At 45.0% G+C, this 17,408-nt stretch overlaps 1 protein-coding gene across 2 annotated transcripts; it reads right to left on the bottom strand.

Annotated features, from left to right (window-relative positions):
- Nucleotides 1–741: 741 nt before the first annotated feature.
- Nucleotides 742–17,407, bottom strand: RNFT1 (ring finger protein, transmembrane 1). 2 transcript variants are annotated; one of them, XM_028707670.2, is made up of 10 exons: nucleotides 17,264–17,380; nucleotides 16,636–16,698; nucleotides 13,153–13,586; nucleotides 10,363–10,439; nucleotides 8,107–8,207; nucleotides 7,054–7,207; nucleotides 4,076–4,234; nucleotides 2,925–2,990; nucleotides 2,369–2,470; nucleotides 742–1,720 (listed from the first exon to the last, which is right to left on the bottom strand). In XM_028707670.2, the coding sequence occupies exons 3-10, from the start codon at nucleotides 13,529–13,531 to the stop codon at nucleotides 1,586–1,588; spliced, it is 1,173 nt and encodes a 390-aa protein (XP_028563503.2). In that variant the 5' UTR covers nucleotides 13,532–13,586; nucleotides 16,636–16,698; nucleotides 17,264–17,380; the 3' UTR covers nucleotides 742–1,585. The 2 variants fall into 2 exon arrangements, with proteins under 2 accessions (XP_028563503.2, XP_028563502.2); XM_028707669.2 differs by lacking the exon at nucleotides 16,636–16,698 and having other exon boundaries at nucleotides 17,264–17,407.
- Between the last annotated feature and the right edge of the window lies 1 nt (nucleotide 17,408).

Below are 17,408 nucleotides of genomic sequence, written 5' to 3'. Positions count from 1 at the left end.
TTATTTATTGTGCACCCTCTTTGAGAATCTCTGCTTGCAGTTCCTATTGCTACGAAGTTTGCAGATCAAGGGGCAGTTGATGGGCTTTTCAAACCAAACGTAGACTTAATTTGGAGTTTGGTTTTTTAAAAGAAACAACATACACACCCCTTTTACAGCATAACTTCGCTAGACAGTGAAATGACTGCTCAATGACACAGATGTCAGTCACAACTCTTCAATCAACAGGAATAGTCATGACTTGGATCTAGTTCCAAGTTAACAGACTTGTTTTTCAGAAAACATGTATTGATGTGCTGTTCAGCCAAGTGTTGTGCTTATCCCTTAATTTCTTAACTTAAGATAGATGGGCAACTTGTGGCCCGCTAGTGGCTGAGAATGATGACAGTTGGGAATCCCAACATCTAGCGCCATGTTTCTACCTTGGCTTGTAGGCCTTTATGTTATAGACATGGTGACCATTTTGCACACATCCAATTGATGTGTGACCACTGATGCTCAGGTCCTTTTGGATCTGGACAAGGGCAGAACGGGGGGTGGAATGGGTTGCATGCTCCACGGATACATGTGGGGGCCAGGAACAGAACCCCTGGGCAAAATGGTCACCGTCTAAGAATTGAAGTGTTTGGGTCTTTTTTTATTTTTGCAAGCTTTACTGGTTACTTTTATAAGCCGTTTCACTGATGATATGTTAGAAAACGTATACGTGCAGAAGAGGTAGTAAGAGAAATCCCAGACCAATAGATTAAAACTGCTTTTATTCTCACCAATCTTTAGGTATACCACAGGTTGTTGTCTTAAGTATCACTAAAATAGATCTCTTCCCCTTTGTAATAAAATGTAGTTGTTTATGACAAAATATAGTATAAGATTTTGCTTTTTAAAAATCCAGGCTTACAAAAGTAGAAAAATTATGTGTGCATAATTGAAGCAAAAAACTCATTCCTGACTTTCTTGCATGAATATAAGTAGCTACTGCTGTAATGGCAGGAGGGATAAGGAACCAGCAGCTGCTACAGGAGCCAAGTGGCATAAAAGTGGTAACTCTCGTAGAATCTCAAGATTTGTGCAAACTGGATTTTTAGCATATCACGTGCAATACTGATCCTATTCGTGCTCTGGTAACAGGCTGGTTTAGACATCTGCATGGAACCGAATTTGAGGCTATTGCTCCTGCAGCATTGCCAAAAGTTTTGAGCACGTCTCAACCAATGTTATTCAGCCTTGGTTCCCCTCATGAAATTGGACTACAAGACTCTACAACTCTCAGCAGCCCCTGCCAGTAACGGTCAGGGATGATGGGCGTTCTGGTGCCAAGGCACCAGGGGAACCAAGGTTGAAGAACAGAGCTCTGGCGTATTTTACACACAACCAGCAACTGAAGGGTGACTTCAACATGAAAAAGCAGCTTTCAAGCAAGTTGCTTTGTGTCTGAATGGACTCAAGTCCTGCAGCAGCTGAGAGATGGACGTATGTAGACTTAACCCCCTGAGTACCTTTTTCTTCTAACGCCTCCTTTCCACCCAACCCCCTTAAACGGTAAAGACCAGCATTCAAACTGTAGCTCTTGTGTCCGACAGGGTTTTTAATAGACCTGTAGTTGTGCGGAAGTTGCCCCATCTTTCCACTTGTTGATGTGGTCCGAGATGATAGTTCTGCACAGGGGGCACGTTCTCTCTCTGTTGAACCACAGAGCTATGCATTCTTCACAAAATATGTGCTGAAACAAGAAAGGCTGCTTTGAGCACAGTGGGGGTGCAAAGGAGCTCAGCAACTCAGTAACATTCAGCATACTTTAAAATCCCTTAACTGGTGTAGGGCTCGGCTCAAGGGCAGCATTCCCTCTCTTGTGCTTTTATTCTGTATTTTTATCTTGCGAACCGCTCTGAGATCTTCAGATGAAGGGTGGTATATAAATTTAATAAATAATAATAATAATGAGGCCAGAGGCAAAAGTGGGTGGAGCAACGAATGTAAAGTACACCTTTACACACAAACACACCCCTCCATCCTTGATCCAGGCAAGCTAGAGGCATTATCAGAGTTTAAGGATGCATCCTTGCCAGGCAAAAACACTCAAGCACCAAGCAGGGCTGGTGAAGGGTGTCCCAAGGGCCAAACAGGTGTGGAGGGTTCCATCTGGCCCCCAGGCCTGAAACTCCCCATCCCTGGTAGAGGGCAATGAGTTGCAGACTTTCTTCATTCCAGGAAAGAGCAGTGAAGGTGGGTGTTAGGTTTTCTTATCAAAGAACCTTGTCCACCATTGCTGATCTATGCACTGAGGAACTCTGGGTAAGCTTCTAAGGAATTGTTTGGCTGTTCAGAACAACGTTGGGGCAGCGGGAGGAGAATAACACTGGTGAGTTACCTGGCAGATGAGAAGAACAGGCTTCTGAAATTCAGCTTGGCAGATGGAGCAAATGTCTTCCGCTTCCGCACACTGCCTCTTGCTGGCTGCGACGCCGAAGTTCTGCAAAGAGACAGAAGGTACAGAACAGGCTCAAATACTTGGTTTCTAGCAAGGAAGGTAGTGGCACCAGACACACAGGTATGTACAGTTTAAATAATAATTGCAGCAGTCCCCTCTGATAGAGTAGTAGTGTTATCCATATATTGCAGACAAGGTGTTTGGTGTATTTATGAGACTGGTGTGGACTTCCTGGTTCACAGGCTGCTTCTATATGAAAGTACATGAGCCTCCACCCTAGTGTTCTCCAGATGTCCAACTACAGCTCCTGCCATCCCTCACCATTGGCCATGCTAGCTGTGACTGATGGGAGCTGTAGTCCAACAGCAGGAGTATGGCCAGACCTTTGACTCCCGTTTTGTTTTTTAAATCACAGCTCCAAATTTGAATGTCACAGGGAACTGTGGTTTGTTTAAAGAGAAAAGAAAAATGTTCTTAAGAAGGTACAAATACTCACTGGTCGTGCATAAAATATCCGCAGGACTCGTCTGAAATTTTTCAGATGTCCAAAGAAGCTCAAAAGCTGAAACATTAAGATAACATGAGAGGAACTAGATGTAAACTAGCTTTTAACAGTAAAGTAGCTTTAAAAACAACCACACTAAAGGGGTCTTAAGTGTCATGTAACAACAATTAAAAGTTGTGGGCTTTATCCTATAAGCCTAGAGCAGATAGAATGAAGCTAAAGTCAAAATAAGAGATGCTCACAAAAAAAGACAAAAAGTTAAAACCGTAGAGGCTGAGAAAACAAATCCCAAAAGACTCTGCTGCTATCCTAACCATGCTTACTCAGAAGTAAGCCTCCCTGAATTCAGTGAGGCTTCTTCTCAGCCAAGTGAGGTTAGAACTGCAAGCTAACACAATCAAGACTTGTTTTATTTCAAAAGATTTCTACCCTGATTTTCTGTCAAGGGATAGTCAGGTCAGTTTACAGTAAATACAATGTATTAAGACAGACACAACAGCATACCGCCTACCATCTATCTAGGGGGTGATGGGGCAGAGAGGACGGTCTCCCTTGAACACCAATCTTGGAAATTTGATAGGTTCTTAAGGTATACTGGTCCCAGAATCGCCATCTTGTTCAGTGATTTACAACCTATATCTTAGTCAAAGGCTGTTCTTGCTCTGTGTGCCGGCCAGCTAGGCCCCCCACATCCTAGCTTTTCATTCATCTTTTCCAAGTTACACTCAGCATTCAATAGCTACTAAGCTGGGTGTGGGTATGTGGGTGGGCACACAAACAAACAAACGGTTCTCCAGAGCATGCCAACACTCCTGCTTGGTGGCTCCACACTGGCTGTTTGTCACAACTTACCATCCACATTCTCTATTAGAGGGAGAGATGGGAGGTTCCTGTGCAGGGAAAACTGATATTAAGGAACCCAGCTGGGCACCTTGCCCCAGCCAAGCATGGCTCCAGCTGCTCAAGGTTAACACAGAAAAATGGTTTTTGCCATTTGTTAGCTGAAGAAACCGAGGCCTAGAAAGACAAGGTGCATGTAATCTCACGCACACGGCAATGTGTTGCTGCTGTGTTTACACCTAGGCTGCCTCCTGCCACGCTGTTTTTAAGAAAAGAGGGTTTAGCAGCAGATCGGAGTTTACCTTTAGGATGAGGTAGAGCAGAGCCATCAAGACTCCGAGACTCCACCCCAATGCGCTGTCCAGCTCCCTCAAGCCAACAAAGTACCGGAACCAGACTGGCACAGGGACGATCTTGCGGTAGAACTGGCAGAGCTCTTCCAAGAGCATGTACCAATAGCCCTGGTTTACAACACACAAAGAAGATTGTTGTTACCTGCCCATCACTGCAAGCTTCCATAAACTGCTACTATGCCATTCTCCAAGGAGCTTGTGATGGCATACATGAATTCATCCCTTCCCAACCCCCCATTTTATCCTTACAACAGCCCTTTGAAGTAGGCTAGGTAGTGACTTAAAAAGCAGAGACGTCACCTTGCCAACAAAGGTCCGTATAGTTAAAGCCATGGTTTTCCCAGTAGTGATGTATGGAAGTGAGAGCTGGACCATAAAGAAGGCTGAATGCCGAAGAATGGATGCTTTTGAATTATGGTGCTGGAGGAGACTCTTGAGAGTCCCATGGACTGCAGGAAGATCAAACCTCTCCATTCTGAAGGAAATCAGCCCTGAGTGCTCACTGGAAGGACAGATCCTGAAGCTGAGGCTCCTCATGAGAATACTTTGGCCACCTCATGAGAAGAGAACTCTCCCTGGAAAAGACCCTGATGTTGGGAAAGATGGAGGGCACAAGGAGAAGGGGACGACAGAGGACGAGATGGTTGGACAGTGTTCTTGAAGCTACCAGCATGAGCTTGACTAAACTACGGGAGGCAGTGGAAGACAGGAGTGCCTGGCGTGCTCTGGTGCATGGGGTCACGAAGAGGCGGACACGACTAAACAACAACAAGAAGATAGTGACTACTCCAAGGTCACCCAGTGAGCTTTGTTTTCATTCTCATTGGGGTTCTTACCCATGCCAAAAGCAAGTCCTATTTTGGGCAGAGAAGCCATGTCTTTAACCTGCCACCTGATGTCAGGGGCAGGGCGGGTAGGCATGGCTCGCGAGCCAAATGGAGTAGGGCGTGGCAGCTCAGATTAGACCCGGGGTCCAGAGCTTCCCCACTGTTGCTCTTGCAGATCATGCTTAATGCCAGAAGCCTGGACCGAATATAAGGTTGTAGCCAGGTAAGTTCTACTCAAGAGTGGACCCACTGAAATCAACAGACCTATGTAAATCATATCCATTTATTTCCATGGGCCTACACTGAGCATGACTAACACTGGACACAACCCATGGGGTTAACAGCTGCTGAAGCCCGTGAAGAGGTATATCTATTTTTTTGTAATTAAAAAAACCCATCAAACAAATGGACACAGGCAGCTCTTAGGAGTTCAGCTTTCTAGCATAATAAATAAAATTGCAGCAGTGCCAGGAATCTCTGCTTGGCAAAGCTTCCCAGACATTCTTTTTACCAAATCAATAACTCAGATCTCTGCTGAACTGGCAGGATTTTCATTATTCACCTCTAACAAGATAATATTTAATGATTTATTTTTGTCCAGTTGCCCATGTCTGAAAGCAAACCAGATTTTATTCAGTCATTAAGCCCTTCTCCTCTCACCTAAACAGTTTAAGCCAGATGAAGGGCCTGCTATTCTTTCATCGTACATCAAAGTGTTATGAGAAGTCAGCATTAATGTTGAGACATCATTACTTTGTCAAGTACCTTCCACCACTAATTATTATATATATGCAACTTAGGGTGTGCATTTTTCTTTTTAAAGGGTAATGCTTAACTTCTTGCTAGCGACAGTTCAAGACCACTTCGGCCAATGCAAACTGCCATTCATTAATCAGACAGGTGTTAGCCCCACTTCACTTCAATGTTTTTATTCTTATGCTATGAAAACTATTTAAGCAGAGCTGACTCAAGACTTCTTCACCCTACGTTCCTTCGTGGCTGTTCACAGCCACTGCTTTCCCCACCTCTGCTGATGGCTCAAACTTCACTCCCCCTTGAGTGATCCCAGTCGGATTTGGCTATGTGCTAAGGCACTAAGGGAAAAGAAAGCCTCTCTAGCACAAGTGGAACAGCTTGCTGAACTAGTCACATAAGTGCTTAAAGCAATCAGGGACCTCTATTTTTTATTTTAAAGCAATCAGGGACCTCTAAGCATCCAACACTTTTTGAAGCAATCCATGAAATGTGTGGAAAAGGAGGCGTTTTTCCTGACCCTGCCCTATGGCATTTCTCCACCCCGGAAACTGACTGGTTGAACTATGGAACTCCCTGCCACAGGAGCCAGTGATGGCTGCCAACCTGGATGGCTTTAAAAGAGGAATTTGCCCATCAATGGTTACTAGCCAGGATAGAAGAAGAGGAGGAGTTTGGATTTGATATCCCGCTTTATCACTACCTGAAGGAGTCTCAAAGCGGCTAACATTCTCCTTTCCCTTCCTCCCCCACAACAAATACTCTGTGAGGTGAGTGGGGCTGAGAGACTTCAGAGAAGTGTGACTGGCCCAAGGTCACCCAGCAGCTGCAGGTGGAGGAGCGGGGAAGCGAACCCAGTTCACCAGATTACGAGACTACCGCTCTTAACCACTACACCACACCATAGCTAGGCTCTGCCTCCACAATTGGAGGTAGGGTTGCTTCTGAATACTAGTTACTGGAAGCCACAGGAGGGGAGAGGGCTATTGCGCTCAAGATGTCTTGCAGGTTTCCCACAGGCATCTGATTGGCCACTGTGAGAAAAGGATGCTGGACTAGATGGGCCACCGGCCTGGTCCAGCAGGGCTCTGCTCATGTTCTTATGACAAATGCCTTCCCTTCCAGTTCAGCCCTTCTGAAAGCTCAGCCTTCTTGCTCTGATGGGAAGGAAGCCTTTCCTAGGAATTAGCAAACCTAAGTGCTTCTCTCATTGCAACGAAATAGGGTAAGTTTTACCATCATAAGCTGAAGTTAAGCGTGTGACAGTGATACAACTGGGTATTTCTAACTCATATTAAAAATAAGGTTTTTTAGAAAACGGCAACAACGACAACAAAGTTTTCTTACCTTGGACTTAAAAGACATGATAAAAGAAGGCAGTAAGAGAACGATGCATTTGAAGCCCATGAAGAGAAACTTCAGAATGAAGTCTGTGATCCCCACGATCCAAAGTACCTCCCAGAAATTTGTGTAATCCACAGAAGGACTTAAAAGGATCAAGCTTTTAAAAAACAAAGGCAAAAGAGACGGTAAGTTGAAGACATTTTTTCACAGAAAGTATTTTAGCACCCTTGAAATGGAAATGCAAAAACACTTTCTCATTTCAAGCAGAATGCTACGGCCAAGAAATCACCTTTTACAAATTTATTTTTCCTATGGGGCGTTCAGAGTAGCAAGCAAAAACCAAGCCAGTCGTTCACTTTTTATATGACTAATTCTTCAATAGGACTTTTCAAGACTGGATTATAATTCCCTTCCTTTCATCCATCATAGTATGTTATCCAACATATAAAAAGCCCTCCTGGAAAGAACCACCCAGACCAGTATCCTGTTTCCAACCATGAACAGAAAAATGCTCTGAAGAAGCCCACAAACAAGACGTAAAGGGGTGTGACACCTGCAGTTTGGTCCTCTAGTAACTGGTTCACCACAGCCGGTAACAACTTAAATCTGGCATTCTGAGTAAGCTTTTCCAATTTTATGGTTCATTTTAACCCATTTTATCTAAGTTGTATCTTTTTTTTTTAGGGGGGGTAACATTATACACTGCTTAGAAGCAGCAGTGTTAAGCAGGATACAAGCTGTTGAAATAAACATTAGTGAAATAAAGAAATTACCCACCCATTTTTTAAAGGCACCTTGTGTCCCTCATCAGCACGTTTGGGGAGTAAGGTCACACCCACACCATGTATTTAAAGCATTGTTCCCCCAAAAAAGAATCCTGGGAACTATAGTTTAACCTTCATAGAGCTATAATTCCCAGCACCCTTAACAAAAAACTGTTCCCGTTATTCTTTGCGGGGGGAGACATGTGCTCTAAATGTATGGTATAGATCTGGTCTGGATGTATTACACATCAAGGAATACTGTTTTTACTGCCATTCAGAAGGGGGGAATTACCTGTAATGAAGAGACTGAGGGTAGAACGTATAATACAGAAGGAGAGAGGATCCTGTTAGGAATGCCAATAACCAGACACACTCCAGTCTGGAACACCTTTCCTGCAAGAGAAAGCATTTTCAAATGGTTAATCCAAACGACTGCATTTTCTAGTAACAAGATGCTAGGCTGCTGTGATTTTGCCATTCATTCTCCATTTAAGAGGCTGCTGAGCTCAGAGGGCTTTGTAAGCGAGTTTTTGGAGTACAGGCCTGGGGATGGGACTCCAAATAAACCAGACCCAGACAGTAGGGCCATTGATTAGGGGTGATGGGAGATGAAGTTCAACAAGTGGCAGAGGCAATGTGCCCTCCACTTAATTAGCCGGACTGCTGCTTCTGCAATCTAAGGCTGCAGTCCTAATGCCATTTACCTGGGATTAAGCCCCACTGAATTCAATGGGAAGGTTTTTTAAGATTCTTGGTAGCACCACTGGGAGCCATATCCTTATGGACCTGTGGGGATGACATTCTTCTTAGTGGCCCTGCCAAATATCTTTAGAAGCTGCAGGAAAGCAGAGAAATTCCACACTTGACGGTTGCATTTCTTTTCAGGGGGGATTTCGTATGCAATATGCAAATGTACATATTTGTATGTGCTGCTATGCTGGAGTCTATGTTACTAAGAAGCCCCTATTGTGAATTGGCCCCAACTTGATTACAAAGCTGACAGCCCACCCTGAACCACCCTTGGCATGAGACACTGACTCCGAAGAACTAAAGCAGTCCCCCCCTCGCCTCCCCCCAAAAGAGGATCAAGAACAGCTGTAGACAAATACACAAAAAGACAGCCACATGGGTAGTTATTACCCCAACACTTTGAGCAGTTTGTCCCACTGAACCAGGTGTGGGGAATGTCTGTCTCTTCAGAGGCTGCTGAACTACAATTCCCATCATCCCTTGGCATTGGCCATGTTTGCTGAGGCTGTTGGGGGTTGTAGTTCAACAACATCTGGAGGGCCAAAGGCTCCCCACACCTGCTTTAAACAACAGATTTTCAGTGCTGGGCGAGGAGTAAGAGAAGATGCCACATGCAGTCTTTCAAACAAACAAAAGTTCTGCAGGAAATCCCTTGATAAAGGGACTGATTTCTCAAAACACGTTGTGATCATAACTACTTGGTTTATGGTTCCCAAGAGCCCTAAGGGAAACTGCCACTTCAGAACAACCATACTCAGGATTCTTGTTTTCAACCCCTATTCAAAGATGGAAAGATGACTACTTTTATTACAACACGACAAGCTGTTTGCACACAGTATTTATACTTTGCCTTTCAAACAAGTAAGATGAGGTATGGCTTATAACCCAAATCAAAGCAATGCCAATAAAATATAATGGGAGAAAAATAATGCCACATGAGATACAAATAGCAGCAAGGCAAGATGTAAAGACCTATATACTAAGAGCAGACCCATTATCTGACTGTGTGGATTGCTGCGTAACCAGAACAGTGCCATCCATGCACCAAATGGGATGTCTCAGAAGACTTAGGACAATCCTACAATTTGCACAAGTACAAACCTGCCCCTGCAAACAGGCAGGGAGCCCAAACAGCTTAGTGAGAACTGAGCATGCTCGGTGGATATGGAATGCTGACTGACTGCAGGGAATGGCGGAGTAGGGGAAACAAGAGGGGAATGGAATGGAGTATCCTGAGAAAGGGCATGTCTGGCTGGCATTCGGAACAGGAGCATTTCACACTGCAACGTTTTTGTTGCAAGCCCTGCTGGTCAATCACTTCATTCCCCCAAAAGCCCTAGTTTAAGAGGAAGACCTTTGCTAGCTGGCAAAAATATTAAGATAGCTGAGCCAGACTGAAGAAAATTATCTATAATGGCAGCTACAATGAGACCAGCACAGCCACAAAGTAGCGAGCCAGTTTGCGAGTTTCACAGAACTCTCCCCTAGGCTAGACTTGGAGGGAGGGAGGGAGGCCTGTGTGCAACTTTAAGTAGTGAGTCAGTTTGTGCTGAGCGCAGCAGAAATGTTCAGGTTGCAGCAAAGCACGCGGGGGAAAATATTATGTAAATGGCTCATTATAGCTATATTCTATTTTTGCAGCTGTTCTTAAATCAACCTTTTTATTTTAAGCGATGGAATGTGTGTGTTGTCAAATTAACTCTCTGTTCCACGTTTCTGTCAAGAACGCATCTATCTCCTGGGTAAAGTGAAGCTTTAAAAAAATACTTACAACCTCGCCGGAGAGGTCAATACTTACTCTTAGGAAAACCTGATTTACAATGCTTTTGTTTGCATACATATAAGTTGTTAGCAGCCCAACTCCCAGAGAAATGCCTATTAGGAAAAAAGGGTAAATTACAAAACGGAAAAAAAGAAAATGAAAAAGAACCAAAAAAATGCATCAAACTAATTTTTGTTTTTTAAAACAAAGCAGCAAAATCAAAAAGGGCATTGCATAGTATATCTTGTAACTGTTTTAGAGAACAGAACAAAAATAATTAGCCACTATATACTCAGGGGCACTGCTGCACGGCTCTGACTATACCCTATCATCCGATTAGTGAGAATTCCAATGAATTAAATAGTAATGAGCATGCTTCTAGCTCTCATTGCTGAAGGGAGAGGTCTAAACACGGCACAGCAGTACCTGCTAAAGGCCAAAATTTGAGGGGCTTCCACTAGCTGGAAAAATGTTCTTGCAGTAGACCTTCTCTCACCTTTTCTGCCATCTCTCCTGTTTCCCTGCTCATCGATATTCCACCCCATCCTCCTCGCTATTATGCAATTAGGGCATAGTGCTGGCTGGCTGGAAAGATCTCAAGCTATTTACCACACTGGGGAGAGTTTGCATCTAATAAATCAAGCTGGAATAAATTAGATCAAGCAAACAACACTTGCATCGTCGTTTACATTTGCATTAACTCGGCAGCGCCTTGAGGTCTTTTTATATATGTTTGCACCAGGCCGATAAACACCCACTCACCTGGTCACTTGTTGCAGTGGCAGCTGGCCTATTAGTACAAATGGGGCGCAGCCCCATAAACCTCAGTCTAACCTCAACCAGCCACTACCGGTCTGCCTCTTACAACCAGTCCAGCAGGTGGCCTTGGCTGTCAGCTTTGTCTTCCTTAGTCTCAATGTTGCCCCTTGCATAACTCAGCAAGGAGAAGAATGGGGGCAAAGCTAGTCATTGGCTGTAGGTGGGCCAGACATTTGCTCTGGCTCCACCTACTGTTGGGCTCCCTGCCTTACGCCCTATCAGTCCCAATGGGAAACAGCCACACCCATTGTGAATAAAAATCGCTCCCAAATGACTTAAGGCAGGAGGATTATGTCAACTGGGTCTTTTATTCAGGAAAAATTCCAAGGACTGCATCCTGTGTGCCACAGATGGCTAGCCCAGATCTGTTGACTAGTCATTTTGATGGGCCAGTATCGTTTCAGGACTTGTAAGACGAGTTGGCAATTTTAAAACCATTCTGTTGCTTAGAAATCTTATCCTCTGGAACCTTTCTCCAGTGATGGAAAAAAGAATGGGTACATTTCAGGAATATTTTTAATCTGGCTGAAGGGAGCTGCAGATTTTGACACCTGATGTTTCAAAATTTTAGTTTTGCAGTAAGCCGAGGGTCCCTGAGTATATGACCACAAAAGAACAAACTGAAAAACCTAAATGCAGCAGAATTTCAGAAAGCAGGAAAGGAGAATGGAAATCCCCAAGAGAAGAGGAGGGGAGAAGGACTCTCAGGAAGATCTTGGGAACAGTATAGTGATAACTAACTCTGTACATAAGGACATAGTAGTACCAGGGGCTTATGATAAGGGAGTCTCAATTTTTGCCAAGCCTTGGTAGCCAAGCTAAGAGGGGCTGCATCCTACCTATTCAGAATAGTCCCAGTGAAATTAATAAAACCATGAACATACAAATATAAATAAGATATTGTGCTTGATAAGCATGTTGTGCTTGCAAGCTTTTAGACAGCTATTGGTTTTAAGTTCTGAATTGCAATTTGTTATATTGTTATATTGATTGTGTTCCTTAAAAGTGTCGTAAAGATTTGTTGAATAAATAAACAATTTTAATCAGTTCTTTCATTTACAGGAGGGATGAGGAAGCTGTGGGCCTGCGGATGTTCTTGGACTACAGATCCCATCAGCCTCAGCCAGCATGGTCAATGATTAGGGATGATGGGAGTCGTAGTCCAACAGCATCTGCAGGGCCACAAGTTCCCTAGCCCCAGTTTAAACCAACTAGTGTAATGCTGTTGAACCTGAAGCACATTGGACACTCCTTGTGGTGTTGTTGTTGTTGTTTTACAGTGGACCTGAAGAAGGCAAGGCAATGAAATGCACAAAGCAACTGTAATTTTTCCAACAAACTTTTCAATTTCAAGCAGCATCCTGAGGTTCTTCCTCCCCCTTTTTGGGCTTGAAACTTAGAAGCACATGAGAAGAGCTGCAGAACCCTGTGAACAGGGTGCGATTGCCTGGAGAGCCACATTTGGCCCCCAGGCTTGAGGTTCCCCACTCCTAATTTCAACCTGTAAAAAGGATAAGAAGGAATAAAGCTGCCCGTTTTCAATTTAGAATCCCAAAGCAGAAATAAGTCTTAATCCTGGGTACTGTGGGTAGTAAAAGCAGCAACAGGTTTAAACCCAGCCTGAACTTGTTTCAGTTCCAGAAGCACAGATAAAGCACATAATATGTGGCACTGAGGGCAAAATTCTACCACCCTTTGAAAATTTCAGCTTTAACTGTTTTTCTTTTTTAAAAAAAAACACCACCACCACCTTCTAGTCCTTATTATTGCAAATCATGGAATCACACGGGTGGTGTCTGGTGAAATCTCAGAAGCCAGAAACTGGCCAAGAAAGTTTTCCAGTGATCAAGGCTAATAGGGAAACCAGAAACAGGCAAACGAGTTTTCAAGATGGCGCTAAAACTGTTTCAATCCCCTGGCCTGGAAGCACAACCTGTTGCTTCTCTTTCAACCTCAAACCCAAATAAATGCAGTTGTCTCCGGAGCGCGCAATGTCTTGTACTCTACCCATTATGTGCTGCATGAGGAGTTTGAGGGACAGGATCAAGATGTACGGGAGACTCTTCTGTAGCCAGTGGAGGAGATATCTGAGCTCGGAAAGGGAGCTGCCGCTCTGCTCCTCCAAATCCGAGCCGCCATCTTGAGGCCCTCGAGCTTCGCCGTGGGAGTGGGAGCGAGAGTGGCTCTGAGTCCCGGACTGCAGGTGCTGCCTGGAGCCAGCGTCTTCGCCTGCCTCTCCCAAAGCAGAACTCAGTTGGATGTGGATGTCCCCTCCATGCTGGCAAGATCCTTCTCCTGGCGACCTTGCTCCGTGAGTGCACTGAGAGGCTGAGGTACCGTTGCTGTTTCCTGCCGCGCCGTGGCGATTATTTGAGTGGGGCTGCATGGCAGCACGTTGGAGGTGATCTGCTCCAAACTGCTCGGTTTTGACGAGATGATTCCTAAGGAGGAACAAAGAAGCAATTTTAAAATGGTTTCTAATTGAACCAGCCCTTGATTTAGAACCATGAGGACCGGAATCTTGATCTGTTTTTAGGGGAAGTGCTGTAGCTTAGCAGTAGTGCATGTGTTTGCATTAAGAAGGTCCCAAGTTTAACCCCAGGTAGGGCTGGGATAGACCTCTATCTGAAACCCTGGAAAGCCCCTGCCAGTCAACGTAGACCATGGGTCATAGTCCCTCTGCCGCTGCCGCCACCAGCCCCTGCCGTTCGCAAAGCACAGGTAAGCAGCCACCGGGGCTCGTCTGGTGCTGTGGAGAAGGGAGGGGGTTCAAAATATAGTCCAGCCCCCCACAAGGTCTGAGGGACAGTGGACCGGCCCCCTGCGGAAAAGGTTTGCTGACCCCTGACATAGACAATACAGACCTAGATGGACTACTAGTCTGTATACAGCAGCTTCTGATAGATCTTCAGCTGTCTGCTGAGTCTAGGCATACAGGGGTCCATCAGAACCTTACCCAGCCAGAAGCTGGCCCTGTGTGGTTCTCAAACACAGATTAAATGACTCTCTCTGTGGTATGTTCAGCCTTCAAAAGATTTATGAGACAGGTGTAGGTTTGTGAAAGCTGAAGGAACTGCATGGAGGTGGTTAAAATTTTACACTTATTCAGGAACATTTGCACAGAATAGCCCTTAAAAGTCCCCAGCCCAAGCGCTGCAAATATCTGTTATTAAAGTCATCTCACAAAGTACACAGGAAATGACAGATGGCAACTCTGTTAGCAAGAGAATCCTTGTAATTCTCCAATTAGAATGGTCACAAGGGATCGTCCTCTTAGATCCCTTGAATCATAACTATTCATTTGGAGATCAAATTCTGGAAACTAACTCAAAAAAACTTAAAATTCCAGTTAAATAATATTTAGGCTATGTATACACCATACATTTAAAGCACGTGGCTTCTCTCCAAGAATTCTGGAGCTGTGGTTCACAGAGCTATAACTCCCAACACCCTTGCCAAAATACAGTTCCCATGATGCTTTGGGGGAAATCATGTTTGGCATGTACCCAACCTTAAGTCTCCTATCATTCTGCTCCTAGAGCAAGGGTGGGGAACCTTTGGCCCTCCAGGTGTTGCTGTACTACAACTCCCACCAGCCCCAGCAAGCATGACCAATGGCCAGGGATGATGGGAGTTGTAGTTCAGCATCATCTGGAGGGCCAAAGGTTCTCTACACCTGTCCAAAAGAAGCAGGGTCTTCCTGTTTCATAGACAGAAATCCATATCTCAACAAGCAGAGGTGGCAAACTAGTGTGGTGTGGTGGTTGGAGCGTGAGGGAGACCCGGGTTCGAATCTCCACTCAGTCATAAGGCCTTTTAGAAGTTACACCACTTTCAAACATATGATAGTGTGGAGGTGCAGTGGCCAAGAAAGGGCATTCACTGTGGCAGCCCCAAATCTGTAGAGTTACCTCCCCAGGGAGGTTTGACCTTCACTCTGTAACTTTCACTGAATGTGACAAATGCACCTCTTTAATGTGGCATTTGATGTCCAAGATACATATATTTTAGAACCCACCGTATTCTCTTGATTGCAAATAGTTCCAACTGATTTTAATCTTGTCTTTCAAAATTGTTTCAACCAACCCTGAGACCTTATGATGAAGGCTGGTTAAGAAATCCAATTAAAAATAATAACAACCTGGGTAACCTTGGGCCAGTCACTACTTGTCGGCCTAGCCCTGTTGCGAGGATAAAATGGGGGTGCAAAAAGGGGGGGGACATGTACAATAGTGGTTCCCAATTAGCTATGTATAGCAGACCCCCTGTTTTTCAAAAGCCAAGCCATGAACTCCATACTTTTGAAAATCTTGATATTTCTATGGTAGTTTTTGTTATGTGAGTGGTGCTGCAAACCCCCTGGGTGAGTTGTGCTGACTCCCAGGGGTCCGCGGACCACCCATTGGGAATCACTGATGTATATTGTAAGCTCCTTGGAGGAAGGGAGGGATAACAGAGGGTCAGATGAAAAACAGAGGCCAGTAGGAAAGGAATGGGTTCCTTGACCCCAGACTGTTTTCTGGTGGATAGCAGAAAGCCCTCAAGGTGGTCGACTGCGTCGGACCAACACGGCTACCTCCCTGAATCTAGAGCCCTCACGCAGTGGCACCTGGTTCACTCAGGTGATCAAGGCACGACCCCATCTACCTCAGTCTACCCTCAACCACCTGTTAGCCTGACTCTGGCTGCCATTGCTTCCAGACACCACCTACAGTTGGTTTCCCCACCTTTTCCCTCTACGAGTTGCAGTGGGCCCCAGGTAGAACTGCCCCTCCGGGTGGAGAGGAAGGAGTCGTCTTAATGGTCTCTGCTCTTGTTCACTGCCCATCCAAATGGGTCCCAGAACCCATTTTAAGCCACAGCATATTTGAAGGGAGGAGCATTTGGGTTCCGCTTGTGAGCACCATTCAGTACTGTAGGATTTGCTTCTTAAGCAAACACACACAGGGGTTTGCCAAAATGGCAAAAATGACTGGAAGAATTAAGAATCAGGAAGATATCAAGAATGGGGAAAATATATATAATTTATTTTAAAAATCATTGTAAACAATTAAACTTATTCGTAGGATTGGAATGATACTTGTACAGTGGTACCTCGGGTTACATACGCTTCAGGTTACAGACTCCACTAACCCAGAAATAGTAACTTTGCTTCAGGATGGGAACAGAAATCGTGCTCCGGCGGTGCGAGGCCCCATTAGCTAAAGTGGTGCTTCAGGTTAATAATAGTTTCAGGTTAAGAACGGACCTCCAGAACGAATTAAGTACTTAACCCGAGGTACCACTGTAGTTGAACGTTGGACTATGGTTGTAATGGAGATTTAATAGGACTGGATTAATAGAGAAGATGCAGAAGGAAAAAAAGTTAACATAAGGACCCACAAAGGGGAGAAGGGAAGTCCATGGGAATTTATGGAATTCTCTTTTTATTTTGATCATTTGTAAATTTCAAAATTTGGAAAATTAAATAATAATAATTAAAAAACATGCCTGTTAAGAGGAGGAAATCAAACCGAGCCTCCTGTTCCTTCCAGTCCCGGAAAATGCTGTTATCTGCATCAACAGAAGGGCAACAAAATGATCCTGGAGCCCAGCCCAGCTCAGCCCCCGTGTGAAGCTATTATAACCCCAGGGTCTCTGAGCAGCTACAGAGGGCATTGGGGAGGGGGGGCTTACAACCAAACCTCTTATCTCCAACCCCCACCTGCAGCCTGAGTGAAGGGGCCTTGCAGGAAAGCTTAAACCTTACAAGAAGTTGAGAAAGTGAAAGCTGGGGGAAGGAAGGTGTCCCAGAAAATGAAAAAGGTAGCTTCGTCGGCCTGTAAGGAAAAAAAACAAACAAACCCCAAACCCGTAACATTAGGGCAATACTTGGATCAAGGGACACAGAAACGACACGAAAAACAGCTTTCAAAATCAACATTAAGTCTCCCCCCTTCGCTCTGCTTTGGTTGGCCTAATAAAATGATATTATATAGAGGGGGGGGAGGCGGCGAAAGAGTTTATATACCGTGGGGATATAGTAAAAGGAAGGAAGGCGAGTCAAGGGGAAGGGATCTGCTCGGGTTTCTTCGGGGTCCGCGGCCGAGTCTCCCTCTCTCTCTCCTCACCCACCTACCTCTCATAGCGCGGCGGCCGGTGCTTCATGGCGAGCGCCGCTCTTGAGGCCGCGGCCTCCCGTCAGCCTCCATCCCCGCCGGCGAGTAAACAGGCAGGCTCCGAAGGGGGCGGGGGGGGGCCGGCCGGGCAGGTTCCAACTACCG

This window comes from Podarcis muralis, chromosome 15 (assembly GCF_964188315.1).
Source record: "Podarcis muralis chromosome 15, rPodMur119.hap1.1, whole genome shotgun sequence".
Taxonomy (NCBI): domain Eukaryota; kingdom Metazoa; phylum Chordata; class Lepidosauria; order Squamata; family Lacertidae; genus Podarcis; species Podarcis muralis.
The sequence above is the reverse complement of the archived record's forward strand: the minus strand, read 5'-3'. Positions and strand labels throughout refer to the sequence as shown.